The sequence below is a fragment of the Daphnia magna genome, linkage group LG4 (genome assembly GCF_020631705.1).
Source record: "Daphnia magna isolate NIES linkage group LG4, ASM2063170v1.1, whole genome shotgun sequence".
In the NCBI taxonomy this organism is placed as follows: Eukaryota; Metazoa; Arthropoda; class Branchiopoda; order Diplostraca; family Daphniidae; genus Daphnia; species Daphnia magna.
This window is the reverse complement of record NC_059185.1, coordinates 1,572,998-1,590,431: the sequence shown is the minus strand read 5'-3', so window position 1 is coordinate 1,590,431 and position 17,434 is coordinate 1,572,998. Positions and strand designations below refer to the sequence as shown.

General features: G+C 37.6%; 5 protein-coding genes, 1 long non-coding RNA gene and 1 other non-coding gene across 10 annotated transcripts; 4 read left to right on the top strand and 3 right to left on the bottom strand.

Moving 5' to 3' along the window:
- The first annotated feature begins 50 nt into the window (after positions 1 to 50).
- On the top strand, positions 51 to 133 carry Trnal-uaa. Its single transcript has one exon. It is a non-coding gene; the product is annotated as a tRNA-Leu (tRNA).
- A 1,301-nt stretch (positions 134 to 1,434) lies between these two features.
- Positions 1,435 to 4,559, bottom strand: LOC116934119 (glycoprotein-N-acetylgalactosamine 3-beta-galactosyltransferase 1). Of its 3 annotated transcripts, none has more exons than XM_045172991.1 (12): positions 4,485 to 4,559; positions 4,086 to 4,255; positions 3,947 to 4,019; positions 3,264 to 3,385; positions 3,122 to 3,201; positions 2,892 to 3,038; positions 2,695 to 2,833; positions 2,505 to 2,623; positions 2,388 to 2,433; positions 2,261 to 2,319; positions 2,030 to 2,190; positions 1,435 to 1,969 (listed from the first exon to the last, which is right to left on the bottom strand). In XM_045172991.1, exons 4-12 carry the CDS (start codon positions 3,359 to 3,361, stop codon positions 1,577 to 1,579), a joined length of 1,242 nt encoding a protein of 413 aa, XP_045028926.1. In that variant the 5' UTR covers positions 3,362 to 3,385; positions 3,947 to 4,019; positions 4,086 to 4,255; positions 4,485 to 4,559; the 3' UTR covers positions 1,435 to 1,576. The 3 variants fall into 3 exon arrangements, with proteins under 3 accessions (XP_045028926.1, XP_045028927.1, XP_045028925.1); XM_045172992.1 differs by having other exon boundaries at positions 4,086 to 4,181; positions 4,485 to 4,549; XM_045172990.1 differs by lacking the exons at positions 3,947 to 4,019; positions 4,086 to 4,255; positions 4,485 to 4,559 and having other exon boundaries at positions 3,264 to 3,501.
- Positions 4,560 to 6,167: 1,608 nt separating this feature from the next.
- LOC116921261 (chymotrypsin-2) lies at positions 6,168 to 7,914 on the top strand. Its single transcript, XM_032927529.2, has 8 exons — positions 6,168 to 6,276; positions 6,386 to 6,437; positions 6,536 to 6,597; positions 6,731 to 6,828; positions 6,887 to 7,016; positions 7,073 to 7,217; positions 7,326 to 7,462; positions 7,531 to 7,914. The coding sequence occupies exons 1-8, from the start codon at positions 6,250 to 6,252 to the stop codon at positions 7,777 to 7,779; spliced, it is 900 nt and encodes a 299-aa protein (XP_032783420.1). The 5' UTR covers positions 6,168 to 6,249; the 3' UTR covers positions 7,780 to 7,914.
- A 192-nt stretch (positions 7,915 to 8,106) lies between these two features.
- Positions 8,107 to 11,193, bottom strand: LOC116921256 (glycoprotein-N-acetylgalactosamine 3-beta-galactosyltransferase 1). The gene is made up of 10 exons (XM_032927524.2): positions 11,059 to 11,193; positions 9,888 to 10,381; positions 9,743 to 9,825; positions 9,520 to 9,666; positions 9,320 to 9,458; positions 9,130 to 9,248; positions 9,009 to 9,054; positions 8,893 to 8,951; positions 8,663 to 8,823; positions 8,107 to 8,597 (listed from the first exon to the last, which is right to left on the bottom strand). The coding sequence occupies exons 2-10, from the start codon at positions 9,983 to 9,985 to the stop codon at positions 8,238 to 8,240; spliced, it is 1,212 nt and encodes a 403-aa protein (XP_032783415.2). The 5' UTR covers positions 9,986 to 10,381; positions 11,059 to 11,193; the 3' UTR covers positions 8,107 to 8,237.
- A 251-nt stretch (positions 11,194 to 11,444) lies between these two features.
- Positions 11,445 to 13,020, top strand: LOC116921266. 2 transcript variants are annotated; one of them, XR_004393132.2, is made up of 3 exons: positions 11,445 to 11,589; positions 12,140 to 12,273; positions 12,354 to 13,020. It is a non-coding gene; the product is annotated as an uncharacterized LOC116921266 (long non-coding RNA). The 2 variants fall into 2 exon arrangements; XR_006646097.1 differs by having other exon boundaries at positions 12,140 to 13,020.
- Positions 12,896 to 14,913, bottom strand: LOC116921257 (glycoprotein-N-acetylgalactosamine 3-beta-galactosyltransferase 1). Its single transcript, XM_032927525.2, has 9 exons — positions 14,771 to 14,913; positions 14,611 to 14,693; positions 14,385 to 14,531; positions 14,187 to 14,325; positions 14,002 to 14,120; positions 13,884 to 13,929; positions 13,764 to 13,822; positions 13,530 to 13,690; positions 12,896 to 13,464 (listed from the first exon to the last, which is right to left on the bottom strand). The coding sequence occupies exons 1-9, from the start codon at positions 14,866 to 14,868 to the stop codon at positions 13,072 to 13,074; spliced, it is 1,245 nt and encodes a 414-aa protein (XP_032783416.1). The 5' UTR covers positions 14,869 to 14,913; the 3' UTR covers positions 12,896 to 13,071.
- Positions 14,914 to 15,684: 771 nt separating this feature from the next.
- Positions 15,685 to 17,364, top strand: LOC116920093 (beta-1,3-galactosyltransferase 5). The gene is made up of 4 exons (XM_032926151.2): positions 15,685 to 15,837; positions 15,913 to 16,672; positions 16,763 to 16,976; positions 17,051 to 17,364. Exons 1-4 carry the CDS (start codon positions 15,685 to 15,687, stop codon positions 17,271 to 17,273), a joined length of 1,350 nt encoding a protein of 449 aa, XP_032782042.2. The 3' UTR covers positions 17,274 to 17,364.
- The last annotated feature ends 70 nt before the right edge of the window (positions 17,365 to 17,434 follow it).

Here is a 17,434-nt window from a genome sequence, read left to right as displayed (position 1 = left end):
TTTCGAATACGTTTAGGTTTATTAAGCAATTATTTTGAGTATTTTATATGACCAGGTTGGCCGAGTGGTTAAGGCGCCAGACTTAAGATCTGGTCTCTGACTAGAGACGAGGGTTCGAACCCCTCACCTGGTACATAATGCGCAAAAGAACACTAAATTGGCAACGGGCGACACATTGTCTTTTAGAGAATCACTGATTGAAAAAAAAAACGACTGCCAGTTGCAAGGAAACTTAAGATACGATTCAGAGGTAATAAATAGCGTTACGCAACTTAAAACTATAATGGACGTGACATTTGTTGACAATAAAGGCTGACTTGAATACTTAATCCTTGAGTAATTGTGGCAAGCAACAAATTAGGATTTGAAAAAGAAACTGACGCAATGTTATGAGCGATGGCTTTAAACACACCAAAATGGGAAACACATCTATGACGACAAGCTACGCTGTTATTGCATCTCAATGGCAGTAAAAGATAGCCGAGGTCAAGCATTTTCATCTGTACAGTTTTACGGAAAGGCTTACGTATTCGAGCTAAGCTAGGATTTTGGAAATGTTGTTTACCTTGCCTAGTAAATCACCTGTCTGTCTAACTGAAATCGTCCTCAGCGCCTCGTGCAATTCTGACCCTTTCTGCAAAAACTTCACTGTGTTTCAGAACTAATCGTCAGAGTTTCAGCTGTAGACTAATCCACTTTTTTTACACCAAGATGTTTGCAGCAGACGAAATTACCTCGCAGCCACCATGTTGGTCACCTCTTGACTGGTTTGATTAGCTAGCAACTGATTTTGTTGTTTTAAACCTTCTCCTGCTGTCGATTTCCAAAGGGAAGGGTACGGAAAGAAATATCGTTCCCTTCCCACTCCTTGTTCAACGGTTGAATTGGCATATCCTTGAGAAGTTAGTTTAGTTAGTTAGTTAACAATGCAAGGATAGCTTTCTTCTCAACTAACTAAAATACAGATTATCTGAATTCGTGTTAGATTTAGCTAGGAACCATATGAGTCGCTGAAGTTCAAACTGCCACAGTTAGCAATGTAGAACTAACCTTAGCTTGTGCTTTTCTCCTAACTTGGCTTCAAATTACGTAAAATTGACACGTTTCATTTAGCTATGTCTGATTTAATGCCATCCAATCCTGTACTGTTTCCTCCTTCTATAACTGGATGTTGGTTATCGGTGAAAGTTGTCGGTCATCGTAACGCAGAATAATTATCAATTACAGGACACTACTGTTACAGAGGAAAACATCAATTTGGTATAAAAATGTAATATAGAAAGGCATGACAATTTGATAATAAGTTTACGTTGACTGACGACAGAGGGAACTGAAATGTATCTTACCTGTATAGATGAATTACAATCTTTAGCTGAGAGTTGAATCCTAAATAGTAATGTTAACAACTTGTCATGACACGCCGTTGAATTTTCGTTATCTTTCAACAAGTTTATCAAATTGGTTTCGACACACAAGTATAACACCTTTTGATTAAATTGATACCTGTTTTGCTATCTTATAAAGAGAATTGCGAATCAACTATTTCAAAATATTGCTGACTTAGTTTTAAGCTATGTCAGTTTTTCTTCGTAGTATTTGTATTCTTCGTTGTGTTATTTGAAGCAACAATTTTCTGGGCCTCTACCTTCTTCGTTATACCTGGAGCGCTTGTTTTACTAGTGATACTGGGTTTCAAGGTAGTTTGACTAGTAGTTGTGTTGGGTTTCAAAGTTGTCGTACTCTTCGTTGATGTTGGGATCGTCTTAGGAGGAGGGGATGTCGTGGGCATTGGTGGGGCAAACCAACGAGGGGCAGTGAGGTTTACATCTGGCGGTGGTTCTGGAATTGCAGGTCGGTTGTCCACCAACCCAAAAGGACGAATTTGATAGAAGAAGAGATCCAGTATGTACATGGTTCTTTGGTCAATGTAATGGAAGGATATAGTGCTATCCGAGCAACAATTACGACCCTAATTCAGGTAAACACGTTAAATTCGCTGATTAAACGGATTATCATAGAAGATACATGCCTGGGTAGGAGGGTAGTACATGTAATCCCAGTACCAGTAGTCGCCGGAATAGATTTCCCCAGGGAAATAGTGAGATTCTGCAGCGAACGTGAAGAATCTTGCTTTGCCTTGTGAATCTCTCGTGTCCATTGCCGAGACATTCAAATTTTGCATGCAATATCCTTGAAAATTCAAATAAAATTAGGAAAACAATGAAATTTTATAGTTTTCAAGAGAGAAAAATAAACAAACCCATTTCTACATCTTCTGCTCCTCCGTGGTCCTTCCGGCAAAGTGATTCGTTATGGTATCTCCAAAAAATAAAAATTTAAACATCCATAAATTCGTATATTTAACATCAGCTATAATGATAACTTACCCTATTGTTACAAATCTCCTGGTAGCTTCTTTGCTTAACGCATAACCTTTAAAAAATTGTTGTTTACAAATTGTATTCAAAATTCCACAAACTTGGTGATAAAATAAATAAGCTTACCAGCCCCACCACTGATAAAACCATTGTCAACAAGTGTTTTAAATTTGTTGCCGAAATACGATGGTTTCAATGTGTTAAATCCGGAAAGGAAATAACGCAGATTTTCCACAATAACATACCTAAACATAAAAATAAATAAAAATTGAATAGAACTATCCCAGCGATTCCGGAATAAGTTTTCATTATTTACGTGTCATCGTCAGCCTTAAAAAACCAATCGACTTCATCTTGATAACGTTCCCACACATAACGAAATGCCTCCCGAGTCTTTCCCCATAGTTCCTCTCGACCTTCTCCCACTGGTAGCCCAATCGCTGGGAGCTTCGTATCTTTTAATATCAAACATAAATCACAAATTGATGTTTACTTATGTAAAGAAATACTGACCGTTTGCTGAACTCATAAACAGTAAAACGTTGCAACGAGGACCCCATGTTTCTTTTACGGCTAAAGCTTTAGTTTCGTGATTGGCTGGAGTGGTCATCACCCAGCACAGAATACGGACTTTATCATACAGATCTTTTCCTTTTTTATCTATTATTCAAAACACACAAACACACACAAAATCTACTATATTATGACGCAACAAAATATGATCTAATTTCTGAAACACTTACCCACAATGACATCGTTGGCGCGAGATTTAATTGTATTTATTTGTTTCATATCAACGTTGGCGACATTGTTTCGATAAAATCTGGATAGAATAAAGTTAACTTTAGTTCAAAATTATCAGTTAACAGAATATAGTGAAATTACCGTGGGTTAAGTGATTGATTCAAGAAGGCGATGACAATGCAGCCAACGACAACACTAACAAGCAGCGACACGAAAGATTGTCGAAGAAGACGAAACATTGTGAGCAATATCTAACACGCTTGCTAAAATAAACAGCGTTAATTCTATCGAGTCAACTCCAGCACTGAATCGAGCATTTTTGCAGCATTTTTCTTGCATGATGTGGCAAGCAGCTTTTAAAATGGGATATATATTTACTGCTGGCATGTATTACTAAACAAGTGTACTTGCAGATTAAAAAAAAAAAAAGGACTAGACTACGGAAAACTGACGCATTTGTTTTCGTTGAAATCCGATAACAAAACGCAGGTGGTATGCACATGTGCTATACGTATAGAAAGGTAATAATACAATGCGCAGCACGTTACACATAACGGCATTTGAATTTCAAAATTTTTAAAACAAATAACATGGAGGATCAATCATTTTACGTTTTAAAAGTCGAAGGTACTTAAATTAGACTAACAAGCGAGTTTGCAATCAACTTGAGCGAGAAGACCATTGATGGAACGGTCATTATCACAAAATCACTAAGCAATTTTGGTCGATAAACTTTCTCAACATAGAGAAAAAGAATTGACATCTGGACAGTGTTACGGAAAGGTTTATGCGAGCTAATCTAGGATTTTGAAAATTTCGCTTACCTTGCAAAATAAAACACCTGTCTTAACTACAATTGCCCGCAGCGCCTCGTGCAATCCTGGGGCATTATGCATTCTGCAAATTAATGATGATTGGAATCATACTGAAAAAAGATTGTGTTTTTTAGTGTATATACTCTACCCGTCATAATTGATGGTTCACTTAACGGTTTCGGTCGTTTTACACGCGTCACAAATTGGAGAGTTTCCCCTTTAATTTGTTCAGTCCACCTGGTCGCTATACTAATCACGTTATGTTTGTTGCGTATAGACAACATGAGGTAGTGATACTGTGCTAATTCGTTCTCAAGGCTACAATATCAAACATTTTCATTAGCTATATAACACAAAATAATTAAGATTGGCTGCTCTTCTGTTCGAAGGGAATAAATTTGCACAACCTTATATTTATCTGGTGTTAACGGTGCAAGGATAGCTTTTCTTTTAACTAATATAGTAACGGTAGAGATTAGGGAGATACCAAAATTTACATGTTACGAATATCACTAAGGAAGAGAATGACAGGACAATAAGACAATACCTGTGGTGGGTGATGTCGTTGGAAACGCAGAATCTCATCAGCAGTTCTTCCACTGTTTTGGTTCCAGCTGGGTCCTGAATTACAAGGTATAAATGGCCATAAGTTAATTGAGATTTGACAAACATTTTAATTCTAGATGAAATTCGAGTTGGTCTTCTTGATGGCCCTATTGGTCATTTCTCAGAGGTTTTACCTTCGTCACCCATACTCTCGAACGATGGCTATCGAACTATCCATCACAAGACTTTGCCAATCATTACCAGCCGCTTTTAATACCCACGGTAAAATACCAATTGGATTCTAATAGTCATAATTGATACATATACCCAACAAGACATGAATGACTTTCCCGAAACCCAATCGAGAATAAGAGGTTTCGGTAACAAGCAGTCATCTTCACCGAATAACGAATCGACACCATGATATCTGATTGGCAGTAGCTTCGGAAACAATGGCTTCATGTGAAACGGTAACTATTTCTTTACGTCTACATTGGCAATCAAGTCGACCTCAACAGCAGTAGTTCTAGTAACATTGGTGACTCAGTTAACAACTGCGTTGACCGCATTAGCTATACGACGACGGTTAGCTCGTTCCTCTTTTCAAACTCGACCATTACGCAAACAGTTAACCTGATAACCCAAGTTCCAGCGGCTTACTTTTTAACGTTTAGCCGCCATTGGCTAAACGTTTTGTTACGTGGCAGGAGCTTCATTTTGGAATGCAACTTGGTTATTCCAGTAAAAATGAGATTTACTTGAATTCGCATTAAATTTAGATAGATCCCATATGAGTTGCTGAAGTTCAAGCTGCTACAGTTAGCAATGTAGAAGTAGTGTGTAATTTAGCTCGTTCTTTTCTCCCCACTTGGCTTCAAATTGCATTTGATTAAATCAGCCATGTCTGATTTAATGCCATCCAATCCTGTACTGTTTCCGCTTTGTATTACTGGTTGTTGGTTATCGGTGAAATATATAATATTAGAAGCATCAATTCTTGTTAAATTTACTCCTGAAAGAGCATTCGAGTGGAAGTTATACCGTGTCATTCAATGAGGTTTAAATAGCGTTAACTTACTGATCTACTTAAATTCGGTAAACTGAATGATTGGTCTATGTAGTCAGATTGGGATTGAGCTCAGCATCGACCTGACAATGTATTTAATCAGATGGTGTCCTCAATTTGTCTTCCTCGGAAAAACCTTGCGTACGTTTTTATTCTATTGACTGATTAACCTATCTATAAATGACGTAAGGGGAATCTATGACGCTGATCATCCGGCTGTTAAAACATTAGACACTTGCCAAAATCGCTAAACGAGGTCGGACTGCGCGGGTGGAAGTACTTCATACTTAAAAATTCTGTACATATTAGGACAACTGGTTTTTCGTCTAATTCAGGTCAAACAGGATGACATGGTTAAACTGTGCTAAATTGGGTAAATTTTCCATCAATACATTTCCAGGTCATCTTTTGCTCTCCCGAAACCTCCCCCTACTGGCCGTCTTTGACGTATACTGACAGTTGAAATACGTTTCTAATGTGGCAGAGGGCGAATACCAGGTGGAGCAGAGATAAACAGTGCCCAGGTTGCGACCTAGTTATTCGATCATCTCTCATCGTCATAGAGAATTATTGCCAACTACCTGACGCCATGTCCACTGGTACAGAAGACAGCATGGATTTGGTATAAAAAGGCCAACAAGTACTGGACAAAATCAGCAGCGATAGACAAGTACTTACCCCAGCAAGTCATCCCAGCATCATGTCGAAATCCACGATTCTCTTTCCAGTAAGTATACACGATTTCAATTACTCGTCAGTCTAAGTGAACCAGTAAATAACACTAACCAATCTAGTCGGAATGACATACACTGTTGTCTAACAATTTAATATTTTAGATTCTTTGCTTACTTTTCGTATGGACAAATTTCGTCTGCGCATTGAATTACGGTACGTTTTGCTAATTTGTCTATTATAAATTAGGTTCATTTAATTATTTTATACCTTTGCAAATTACAACTCAATATTATTATCTTCGCATTCGTAAGATGGTGAACTCGACGAAGTTGTTGGTGGTACTACAGTTTTGAAAGGAGCTCACAAATACAAGGTCTGCAGGATTTTTTTAAATTTAAGATAAATTGTTTTACAATTTAAATTTAATTGGTCTACTGATATCCAATTACTCGGTGTCACGGATAATTCTCTTTCCAACAAAAATCGCATTTTTCGTACATGTCTAGGCGTTAATTCTGAAAACGAAAGGTGGCGAGACCACTCTGTGTGGCGGGACAGTGATAAGTGAAAACCATATTCTCACGTCGGCCAGCTGCGTTGATGCGTAAGTCAAACAACTGAAATCACAAATTCTTGTGCTGATTCAATCGCGTGAATGATAGGAAACCTTATGACAAATTGCAAGTCGTAATGCGAGTTTACACCATCGTCCCAATGGATTCAACGAGAATCATTCGTTACGTTTTAGACAAAGATATTCAAATCCACAAAGATTACAACAAGATGACTAGAGTAAGTTTAAATTCGTACCAAATCCTACAAAACTTACGATTTTTCTACGACGGTAGGTCAACGATATCGCTATTCTGCGAATGAACTCAACTGTTGACTTGACGCTTATCGCAAAAGTAACGTTGCCACCAGAGGTAGCACGCAGTCCGTCTTATGCTGGAACCACTGGAATAGCCACCGGTTGGGGTCTTACCCTCAGCAGTGAGTTGGCTATTTAAAATTCTTGATATTCCTAAACCTTAAAGATCAATTAATTAGTTTTTTAATAACTTCAACTACCGTTAACTAACGCATATCTAATGAAAACAGATGGAACGACCGTTGCTCGATCAATGCAGCAGGTTAGCTTGCAGATAAAGGACAAATCCACTTGTGAAGCCATTCATGACAACTACGATGACACGTTGCAGTTATGCACGTACACTACTGGGAAATCCATTTGCTTGGTAAATTTTCAAAGAGATTCAGCCAAATATTCGTTGCATTAATTCATTGGGATTGGTTAAATTACTAGGGAGACTACGGTGGGCCCATTTTAGTCGGTGGAGTTCAAGTCGGAATCAGTAGCTACGTTAAAGTTTTCAATGGTAAACCTGCTTGTGAGAGGGGTGCCGTTTTCACGCGTGTTTCTACCTATGTCAACAATGGATGGATTGTGGAGAATATGCTGAACGGGGATGAAATCAATCCTATTGTTATCCCGACAGAACCAACTGTAGCAACAACAGCAATGCCTGCAACTACCAAAGCAGCAACTCTATAAACAAGAAAGTTCCACCTTCTGATTCAACGGCAGTTTTTTTTCCAATTTTGGTTTATCTAATTTTTCTGTTCACCTATTCCCATATTGGCACTATCCTTGTCTTTGAGATAGAAAATAAAAATACTGGAGCATCTATTTATGCAATAGTTTTCGATTCCTAGGCTTAGCATTTTCACAATAAATTTACATTGATATTAAGACCAAGGGAACTGAAACTTGTCTTACCTGAGAAAGAAAATTCGTAATCGGTGAGTTGATTCGTTAAGACGAAAGTAAACCCCTTGTTGTGACACATCGTCGAATATTGATTGATAAGTTATGTTTTCATTCATTTTTAACAAATTTATCGAAAGGGTTTCAAAACACATGCATAATGGCACCTTTTGATTAAACTGATATACCTATTTTACTTTGTCATGATCCGACGAGAGTTGCAAATGACTAACTTCATAGCCCTTTCAGTTTTTCTTCGTAGCGTTTGCGTTCACCATAGTGCTACTTGAATCAACCGTTTTCTGGGTTACTACCTTCTTGGTACTTGGAGCGCTTGTTTGACTAGTAGTTGTGTTGGGTTTCAAGGTTGTCGTACCCTTTGTTGATGTTGGGATCGTCGTAGGAGGCGTGGGGGTCGTGGGCTTTGGAGGGGCAAACCAACGAGGGGCAGTGAGATTTACATCTGGCGGTGGTTCTGGAATTGCAGGACGATTGTCCACCAACCCAAAAGGACGAATTTGGTAGAAGAAGAGATCCAGTATGTACATGGTTCTTTGGTCAATGTAATGGAAGGATATAGTGCTATCTGAACAGCAATTACGCCCCTAATAGCATTCAGTTAAACGCGTTAAATTCGCCAATTAAAAGGATTATCAAAGGAGATACATGCCTGGGTAGGAGGGTAGTAAATGGCATTCCAATACCAATGAACGTCGGCATAAATTTCGCCAGGAAAATAGTGAAAATTTACGCCGAATGGAAAGAATCTTCCTCTACCTTGCGAATCTCTCGTGTCCATCGCCGAGACATTCAACTTTTCCATGCAATTTGCTTCAAAATTCAAATGGAATTTGGAAAATAATGAAATTTTCTACTTTTTGCGAGAAAAAACAAACAAACCCATTTCTACATCTTCAGTTCCTCCATGATCCTTCCGGCAAAGTGAGGCGTTGTGATATCTACGAAAAAATTTGAGAAAACTATAAAATCGTACAGCAGCTATAATAATAACTTACCCTATTGTTACAAATCTCCTGATAGCTTCTTTGCTCAATGCATAACCTTAAAAAAAATCGTTTACGAGTGGTATTCCAAATTTCACAAATTTGGTAGTACAATTAATAAACTTAGGCCTACCAGCACCACCACTGAAAAAACCATTTTTAACAATCGCTTTAAATTTGTGGCCGAAATACAATGGTTCCAATGTATTGAATCCGGAAAGAAAATAACGCAGATTTTCTACGATAACATACCTAGACAATAAACAAATAATGTAAAAATGCTGAGAACAAATCCGGCGTCAAAATAAATTTTCAACACTTACGTGTCGTCGTCAGCTTTAAGAATCCAATCCACTTCATCTTGATAACGTTCCCACACATAACGAAATGCCTCCCTAGTTTTTCCCCATAGTGCATCTCGACCTTCTCCCACTGGTAGCCCAACTGTTGGAAGCTTCGTATCTTTTAATATAAAACATAAATCACAATAATTGATGTCTGCTATGTAAATAAAAATACCGACCGTTTGTTGAGCTCATAAAAAGTAAAACGTTGCAGCGAGGACCCCATGTTTCTTTGACGGCCAAAGCTTTGGTTTCGTGATTGGCGGGAGAAGTCATCACCCAGCATAGAATACGTACTTTATCACTGAGATCTTGTCCTTTTTCGTCTATTATTCATAACACAAAAAAAATGTACAGTATATTATGAAGCAACAATTCTGATTTAATTTCAGGAATACTTACTCACAATGACTTGGATGGTTTGGGATTTGCTTGTATTTACCTGATGTTTCCTATTATCGTCGGCGACATTGTTTTGATAAAATCTAGATAGAATAGAGTTAAATTTACTTCATAATTATCAGTTAACAGAACATAGGGAAATTACCGTGGGTTAAGTGATTGAAACAAGAAGGCGATGACACTGCAGCCAACGACAACACTAACAAGCAGCGACACGAAAGATTGTCGAAGAAGACGAAACATGGTGAGCCGTATCTAAAGCGCTGGCTCAAAATAGCAGCGTTTATTCTTTTCAGTCAACTCTAGTACTGAGTCGAGCATTTTTACGGAATTTAATGCGTAGACTTTTTCTTGCGTGATGTGGCAATTCGCTTCTAAAATCCTCGAAATATAGGAATGGGGTCGGGTCTACTGCAGGTTGGATCACTAAACAAGCGGAAACAAGTGTAGCTTGCAGTTCTAAAATATGGACTAGACTAAAGAAAATTCACGCATTTGCTTCCGTTGAAATCCGATAACGAAACGCAGGTGGTATGCACTTGTGCTACGTATGGAAAGGTAATAACAGAATGCCGCAGAATGCGAACACCAGCACACTTAGTGGCTGTCACGCACGTCTTTTCTCTGGCACTTGAATTTCTAAATTTCCACAGAAAAAAACTTTTAAAACTTAATTTTGGTAATGAATAACAATGAGGATAAATTATATAATGTTAAAAAGATGGAGGTAAATCAATTTTACTAGTAAACCGGTTTGCAATCAACAGTGAACCAGAGCGAAAAGACAATGGATGGATCGGTCATTATTATCACAAAATCACCAAGCAATTTTGGTCGGTACAACATTCTCTCCTTAGAGCAGTGGAATTGACAGAGATTTAAAAAAAAAAGGGATTGATAGCGATTTTTTTTTTTTTTTTAAATAGTTTCAACCACAGCATTAGCATTAGCTTGTTTTTAGATTTTAGCAGCAAAGTGACGCAATGCTGTTGAAAGAAATAGCAACCCACAAAATCCACAAACAAGCTAATGCTAATGCTGTGGTTTCCTACTACCTAAAAATAATACATAACCCAAACAAAATGGCCGGGGCCGGGTGACCGAAAATCAAGAGGCTGGCCTTAAGCCCTTAAGACAACTTTACGCTTAATTTACAGCTAAACTATGCAATTTTGCTACAGTAACATGTTAGACAACTAAATTTTAAAGAAAAAAAAATTTAGCTTTAAATATCTATTAACTATATTTATTTTCAATGGAAAGAAGAGAGTCAATTTCATAAATGTAACCTGAAAACGCAAAATTAAATCCATTACCTTGCACAAGGTTTTCCAAATAAACAAATAACATTTTAACTATCCTCAACCCTTTTTCCACTAAAGTGATTGCACCACACAAAATTACCTGGCAGTCGCCATCTTGGTCGACTGTTGACTGGTATATTTAGCTTACAACTAACTTCTTTTAAACCTTCCCATTTCCGAAAGGGTATGGTAAGAAATATCGTTCCCTTCCTACGTACGTACGTACGTTTTGCCCTTTTTTACGTTTTGTTGGCAGTTCCTTGAGAAACGAAATCGATTATGAAAACTAAATTTGTATAAATATGATAGGTGAAACTTTTTCTCTTATGAATTCTATTTCGAAAACAAAGGGGTTGTTTCTTTCCTTTTGCAAAAAATCGACACTCAAACGTCAAGGTTATGGCTTCTACGTCAAGGCTTTGACACTAATATGACATTTTTCTAGTTTTGGTGATTGAATTTTTTGCGTGTGTTTACATTACCTTACCATAATTGATAGTTCACATATTCACATGGCTGTTTCGGTCGTTTAACACGAGTCAGGTACAAATGAAGGAGTTCCTCCTTTAATTTTTCATATCCCTTGTTTGCTATGCCTGCTGAGCAAGTTATGTTTGTTGCTGACTGACAAGATGGTATATAGTGATGCATACAATGCTGATTCGTTCTTAAGGCTTTGATATTAAACATTTAAAATAGCAATACAATACCAAAAAAAAATTTGCTTTTAAAGGCTAGCCGCTCAAAAAATGTGCACACCCTTTTAGTTACCTGGTGTAAATCGATCCAGAGAAAGCTAAATTCTTAACTAATGTAGCAACCGGAGAGATTTGGGGGAGACCCTAATATGCATGTCATGGATGTCACTAAGGAAGAGTACGCCCGGATGAAACTATCTGGGGTGGATAATGTATAAAAGCATGGCCTGGTGTCGATGGAAAAACAGTACTTCACCAGCAGTTTTACCGCTGTATTTTTTTTTTTTTTTCTGAGTTTGCTTTTCAAATTGTTGTCATTTCTAAACTTAAAAGACCAAAAATTAGACATCCAATAAATTCGGCTGCCGCTGACTAACGCCTGTTATCGAAAACAGATGGAACGACCGTTGCGTGATCAAAAAACCAGTTAGCTTGCAGATAAGAACAAATCCATTCATGACAACTACAATGGCAGATTGCAGTTATGCAAGTACACTACCATGACACTACTGGGAAATCCATTTGCTAGGTAAATTTAACAAAGAGCTTCATTCAGCCAAATATTCGTTGCATTAATTCATTTGGATCGGTTAAATTACTAAATATTAGGGAGATTACGGTGGGTCCATTTAGGTTGTTGGAGTTTTAATCGGAATCAGTAGCTCCGTTCAATGATTAATCTGCTTATGTGAGAGGTGTCGTCTTCAAGCGTGTTTCCAAATATGTAAACAATTGATGGATTGTGAAAGAATATGCTAAACGGGCATGATCAGCACCATCATAATACCAACAGAAAGAACTGCTGCAACAACATCAGTGTCTTTAACTACCGGACCAGCAACTCCATAAGTAAGATGGCAAAATTCCACCTTCTGATGCTACACCAGTTTTTTTTTTTTTTTTTCATATTGATTATCTCATTTTTCAGCTAAGCTATTTCCGCATTAGTACAATCCTTCTTGAAACACAATTTAACCATTATATGAGACTGAAAATATAGATACTGAAGCCTCCATCTACGCTATGATTTGCGCTTACCTAGGCTTGGTATTTTGATAAAAAATTTGCATTTGATTGACGAATGTGTCTTACCTAAAGAATTAAAATCTTTAGCTGAGAGTTGAATCCTTAAGAGGAAAGTAAACACCTCGTTGTGACACACCATCGATTTTTCGTTAACTTTCAACAAGTTTACCAAATCGGTTTCAACACACAAGCATAATGGCACCTTCGGATTAAATTGATACCTTATGGATTTGTTATGTTATGAAGAGGATTGCAAATGAACTATTTGCAAAATATTAATGACAAAATTTTAAAAAACCTGTCAGTTTTTCTTCGTAGTGCTTGCGTTCACCTTTGTGCTATTTGAATCAACAATTTTCTGGGCCTCTACCTTCTTCGTTGTAACTGGAGCGCTTGTTTGACTAGTGATATTGAGTTTCAAGGTTGTTTGGCTAGTAGTTGTCTTTGGTTTCAAGGTTGTCGTACTCTTCGTTGATGTTGGGATCGTCGTAGGAGGCGGGGATGTCGTGGGCTTTGGTGGGGCAAACCAGCGAGGGGCAGTGAGATTTACATCTGGTGGTGGTTCTGGAATTGCAGGACGATTGTCCACCAACCCAAAAGGACGAATTTGATAGAAGAAGAGATCCAGTATGTACATGGTTCTTTGGTCAATGTAATGGAAGGATATAGTGCTATCTGAACAGCAATTACGTCCCTAATAGCATTCAGTTAAACACGTTAATTTTGCCAATTAAACCCACTATCATAAGAGATACATGCCTGGGTAGGAGGGTAGTAAATGTAATCCCAGTACCAATAGTCGCCGGAATGGATTTCACCAGGAAAATAGTGAGAATCTGCACCGAACGGAAAGAATCTTCCTCTCCCTTGCGAATCTCTCGTGTCCATTGCTGAGACGTTCAACTTTTCCATGCAATTTCCTTAGAAATTCAGACGAAATTAGTAAAATAACACAATTTTCTACTTTTTACGAGGAAAACAAAACAAACAAACCCATTTCTGCATCTTCGGCTCCTCTATGATCCTTCCGGCAAAGGGATTCGTTATGGTATCTACAAAAAGAGTCATTACCACAAAATCTTATGCTTAACATCAGCTATAATTGTAATTCACCCTATTGTTGCAAATCTCCTGGTAGCTTCTTTGCTCAATGCATAACCTTGAAAAAAATAATCGTTTGCGAATGGTATTACAAATTCCACAAAATTGGTCGTAAGATTAAAAAGCTTACCAGCACCACCACTGAAGTAACCATTTTTAACAATCGTTTTAAATTTGTGGCCGAAATACAGTGGTTGAGATGTGTTAAATCCGGAAAGAAAATAACGCAGATTTTCTACGATAACATACCTAAACATTTAAATAAAAAAAATTCTTAGAATAAATCCAGCATCGCAATAAATTTTCAATACTTACGTGTCGTCGTCAGCTTTAAGAAACCAATCGACTTTATCTTGATAACGTTCCCACACATAACGAAATGCCTCCCGAGTCTTTCCCCATAGCGCATCTCGACCTTCTCCCACTGGTAGCCCAACCGTTGGAAGCTTCGTATCTTTTAATATCAGACATAAATCACAAATTGATGTCTGCTTGGTTAATAAAAATACCAACCGTTTGTAGAACTCATAAACAGTAAAACGTTGCAGCGAGGACCCCATGTTTCTTTGACGGCCAAAGCTTTAGTTTCGTGATTGGCGGGAGTAGTCATCACCCAGCAAAGAATACGTACTTTATCATACAGATCTTTTCCTTTTTTATCTATAACAGATGATAACACACACAGCACAAATTATTACGTTGACGCAGGATAATAGGATTTAATTTCTTTAATACTTACCCACAATGACATTTTCAGCGTGAGATTTGATTGTATTAAGCTCTTGTTTCCTATCACCATTGGCGACATTTTTTTGGTAAAATCTAGATAGAATAGAGTTAATTTTTATTACATAATCATGTTGCCATGATACAGAGTAAACATAGCATAAGGAAATTACCTTAGGTTAAGTGACTGATTCAAGAAAGCGATGACGCTGCAGCCAAAAACAACACCAACAAGCAGTGACACGGAAGATTGTCGAAGAAGACGAAACATGGTGAGCAATATCTAAAGCGCTGGCTCAAATTAGCAGCGTTTATTCTTTTCAGTCTACTCCAGTACTGAGTCGATCATTTTCACGGCATTTAATACGTAGACTTTTTCTTGCACGATCTGGCAAACAGCTTTTAAAATGCTCGAAAGATAGGAATGGGGTCGGGTTTACTGCAGGTTTAGATTACTAAACAAGTGTACTTGCAGTTCTGAAATATGGACTAGACTACGGAAAACTCACGCATTTGTTTCCGTCGAAATCCGATAACAAAACGCAGGTGGTATGCACTTGTGCTACGTATGGAAAGGTAATAACAGAATGAGCATTGTACACATAGCCGCTGGCACGCATGTCATTTCTCTGGGACTTAAATTTCCAAATTTCCATCGGAAGAAAAACTAATTATTGTAACAATAACACGGAGGACAAAAATGTCGTTATAAAACTTGAAGATACATCAATTTACCTAACAAAAGGCTTTGCAATCGACAGTGAACTGAGCTAATTAACGGAACGGTAATTACCACAAAATCACCAAGTAATTTTAGTCGACAAACCGTCTCTCCTCAAAGTAAGAAGATTGGCAATGCAAAACAAAAAATCTTTGTTCCATTAAAAGTAATTGTTTTTCGAATTGAAGAGGAAAATCATGATCATGACGATAAGCCTGAAAGACAAAAAATAAATCAATTCCCCTGCATAAGGTTGTGCAAAAACGGGTTTTACTTCTAGAATGTTCCGTTACTTTCTCCCAACTTCCAAGCGGTTCAGTTTTCAAGCCGAGCCGGACACAGGTAGTCACTTGATGCGTGTTTTTCATGAACAAACAAAATTTCAATGAGAAAAATCCTAATTTTAAGTTGATGGATACCAAATTTTCTTTCGGTAGTGCAGTATTGTTATTAGCAACGGTAGCTTGTGTTATTTACATTATTTACTTTATCCAACAGACCGACATCTCTTCTCAACAGGTAAACAAACTTTAGATGTTGAGTAAATAACTGTAAGCTTCCTGCTAAAACCAAATCAAACTGTCTTGAACCCAGATTGGACGTCTGCCGAAATCAATTCATTATGAAAATAAATCACAGGAAGAAGTATTGATAACGCCACTTCAATCAAAACAAACTTCAGAGCAAAATATTAGTATGGAACAATCAAATGTGACTATTAAGCGTGACTTTTTTAATTACATGGCTGCATCGCTGCGTAATACTATGTATCCTGGTGTGGAAAATTATACCCAATACATAGTGGCCCGTGATGGATTGTTGCCATTAACCAACATCGTGAAACCCCTCAAACCTGAATTTGGGACAGTGTTGAACGACATCCTTTCTTTTCGATATCCAATTAGTATTCATCCATGCCAAGATGTGAACCAAAGTGTTTTCATAGCTACGCTTTCAGCAACTGGCAATTTTCTCAAGCGGAATATGATTCGACAAACATGGAGAAAACATTTAAAAGCTGCTAACGAAGATGGTCTGCTGAGGATGGCTCGTTCTGTTTTTTTAGTGGGAACGTCAAACGATACTTTGACACAAAGCCAGATCGAAGAAGAGAGTAAAACTTATGGTGACATCATTCAAGTAGAAATACCGGATTTTTACGAAAATCTATCGTTGAAAATGGCTGCTTTAATTAACTGGTTGTACAAAAACTGTGCCAATGTGGACTTTGTTCTTAAAGTAGACGATGATGTTTACGTAAACGTACGGAATCTAGCTCAATTCATTCAATCCTATCGTCAATTCAATCACAGTATTTTTGGGGTTGCTAGTGTTCCTTTCACTCCTGATCGAGGTAGTAGTACGTTCAACAAAAAAAAAAGGCATCAAACCTGGCAAATCTAACAATACCTTCGTAACAGAGAAAAATACTATTTGAAAATAGATGGCAAATGGAAAGTCACTTACCAAGAATGGCCATGGAACACCTATCCCGGCTATTTGGGTGGACCAGCTTATTTGCTGCACGGAAGTGCAATTCTTCCTTTGTTGGCTGCTTGTCAAACCACCCCTATGTTATCATTGGAGGATCTCTACTGGACCGGCATCTGTGCAGAAAAAGCTGATGTCAATATCTATTTCTCTTCCAATTTAACTACGTAAGACAATATAACGAGCATTTTTTATCATTTCATTTTAAAAATTTCTATTCTGTAACTCAATACGAAATTAGAGTATTTGGGGAACGTTTACCTGCTGTACTAGACCCATGCGATCAACGTCGCCATATTGGATGGCTGACGACATCCGTCGATCACATGAACATCTCCCATGTGACCACTGACGATTACTATTACAGCCGTACCCAATGTGTTAGAAATTATTCTAATGGACGTGGGACGGTAACAACCGAATCTGCCAAGTTCTATTTTGATACTCTGCCGAAGATCCATTAAACCACCTTTATACCTACATATATATCATGAAAATAAGTACTTGAGCGTGTAATTAGACCCAAATTCAATGATTAAAACAATTTTATTTAAATAGTCGTACTTACATCTAAGTTATTTGATGCCATAAATGTGTATCAAATCAATAAACTAAATTAAGTTAG

Bases quoted from the DNA above. Each gene is read 5' to 3' on its own strand.
- LOC116921256 (XM_032927524.2), bottom strand. From the start codon at position 9,985: ATGTTTCGTCTTCTTCGACAATCTTTCGTGTCGCTGCTTGTTAGTGTT. The intron at 9,055-9,129 runs GTAGGCCTAAGT...ATTTTTTTTAAG, and splicing joins TTTTTTCAGTGGTGGTGCTG to GTTATGCATTGAGCAAAGAA. The intron at 8,598-8,662 runs GCATGTATCTCC...GAATGCTATTAG, and splicing joins TTTACTACCCTCCTACCCAG to GGGCGTAATTGCTGTTCAGA.
- LOC116921261 (XM_032927529.2), top strand. From the start codon at position 6,250: ATGTCGAAATCCACGATTCTCTTTCCA. The intron at 6,598-6,730 runs GTCTGCAGGATT...GTACATGTCTAG, and splicing joins AAGGAGCTCACAAATACAAG to GCGTTAATTCTGAAAACGAA. The intron at 7,017-7,072 runs GTAAGTTTAAAT...CTACGACGGTAG, and splicing joins ATTACAACAAGATGACTAGA to GTCAACGATATCGCTATTCT.
- LOC116934119 (XM_045172991.1), bottom strand. From the start codon at position 3,361: ATGTTTCGTCTTCTTCGACAATCTTTCGTGTCGCTGCTTGTTAGTGTT. The intron at 2,834-2,891 runs GTCAGTATTTCT...TGATATTAAAAG, and splicing joins GTTTATGAGTTCAGCAAACG to ATACGAAGCTCCCAGCGATT. The intron at 2,434-2,504 runs GTAAGCTTATTT...AATTTTTTAAAG, and splicing joins TTTTATCAGTGGTGGGGCTG to GTTATGCGTTAAGCAAAGAA.
- LOC116921257 (XM_032927525.2), bottom strand. From the start codon at position 14,868: ATGTTTCGTCTTCTTCGACAATCTTCCGTGTCACTGCTTGTTGGTGTT. The intron at 14,121-14,186 runs GTAAGTATTGAA...TTAAATGTTTAG, and splicing joins CTTAAAGCTGACGACGACAC to GTATGTTATCGTAGAAAATC. The intron at 13,691-13,763 runs GTTTGTTTGTTT...TGAATTTCTAAG, and splicing joins AGCCGAAGATGCAGAAATGG to GAAATTGCATGGAAAAGTTG.
- LOC116920093 (XM_032926151.2), top strand. From the start codon at position 15,685: ATGAACAAACAAAATTTCAATGAGAAAAATCCTAATTTTAAGTTGATG. The intron at 15,838-15,912 runs GTAAACAAACTT...TCTTGAACCCAG, and splicing joins CCGACATCTCTTCTCAACAG to ATTGGACGTCTGCCGAAATC. The intron at 16,977-17,050 runs GTAAGACAATAT...ATACGAAATTAG, and splicing joins TTCTCTTCCAATTTAACTAC to AGTATTTGGGGAACGTTTAC.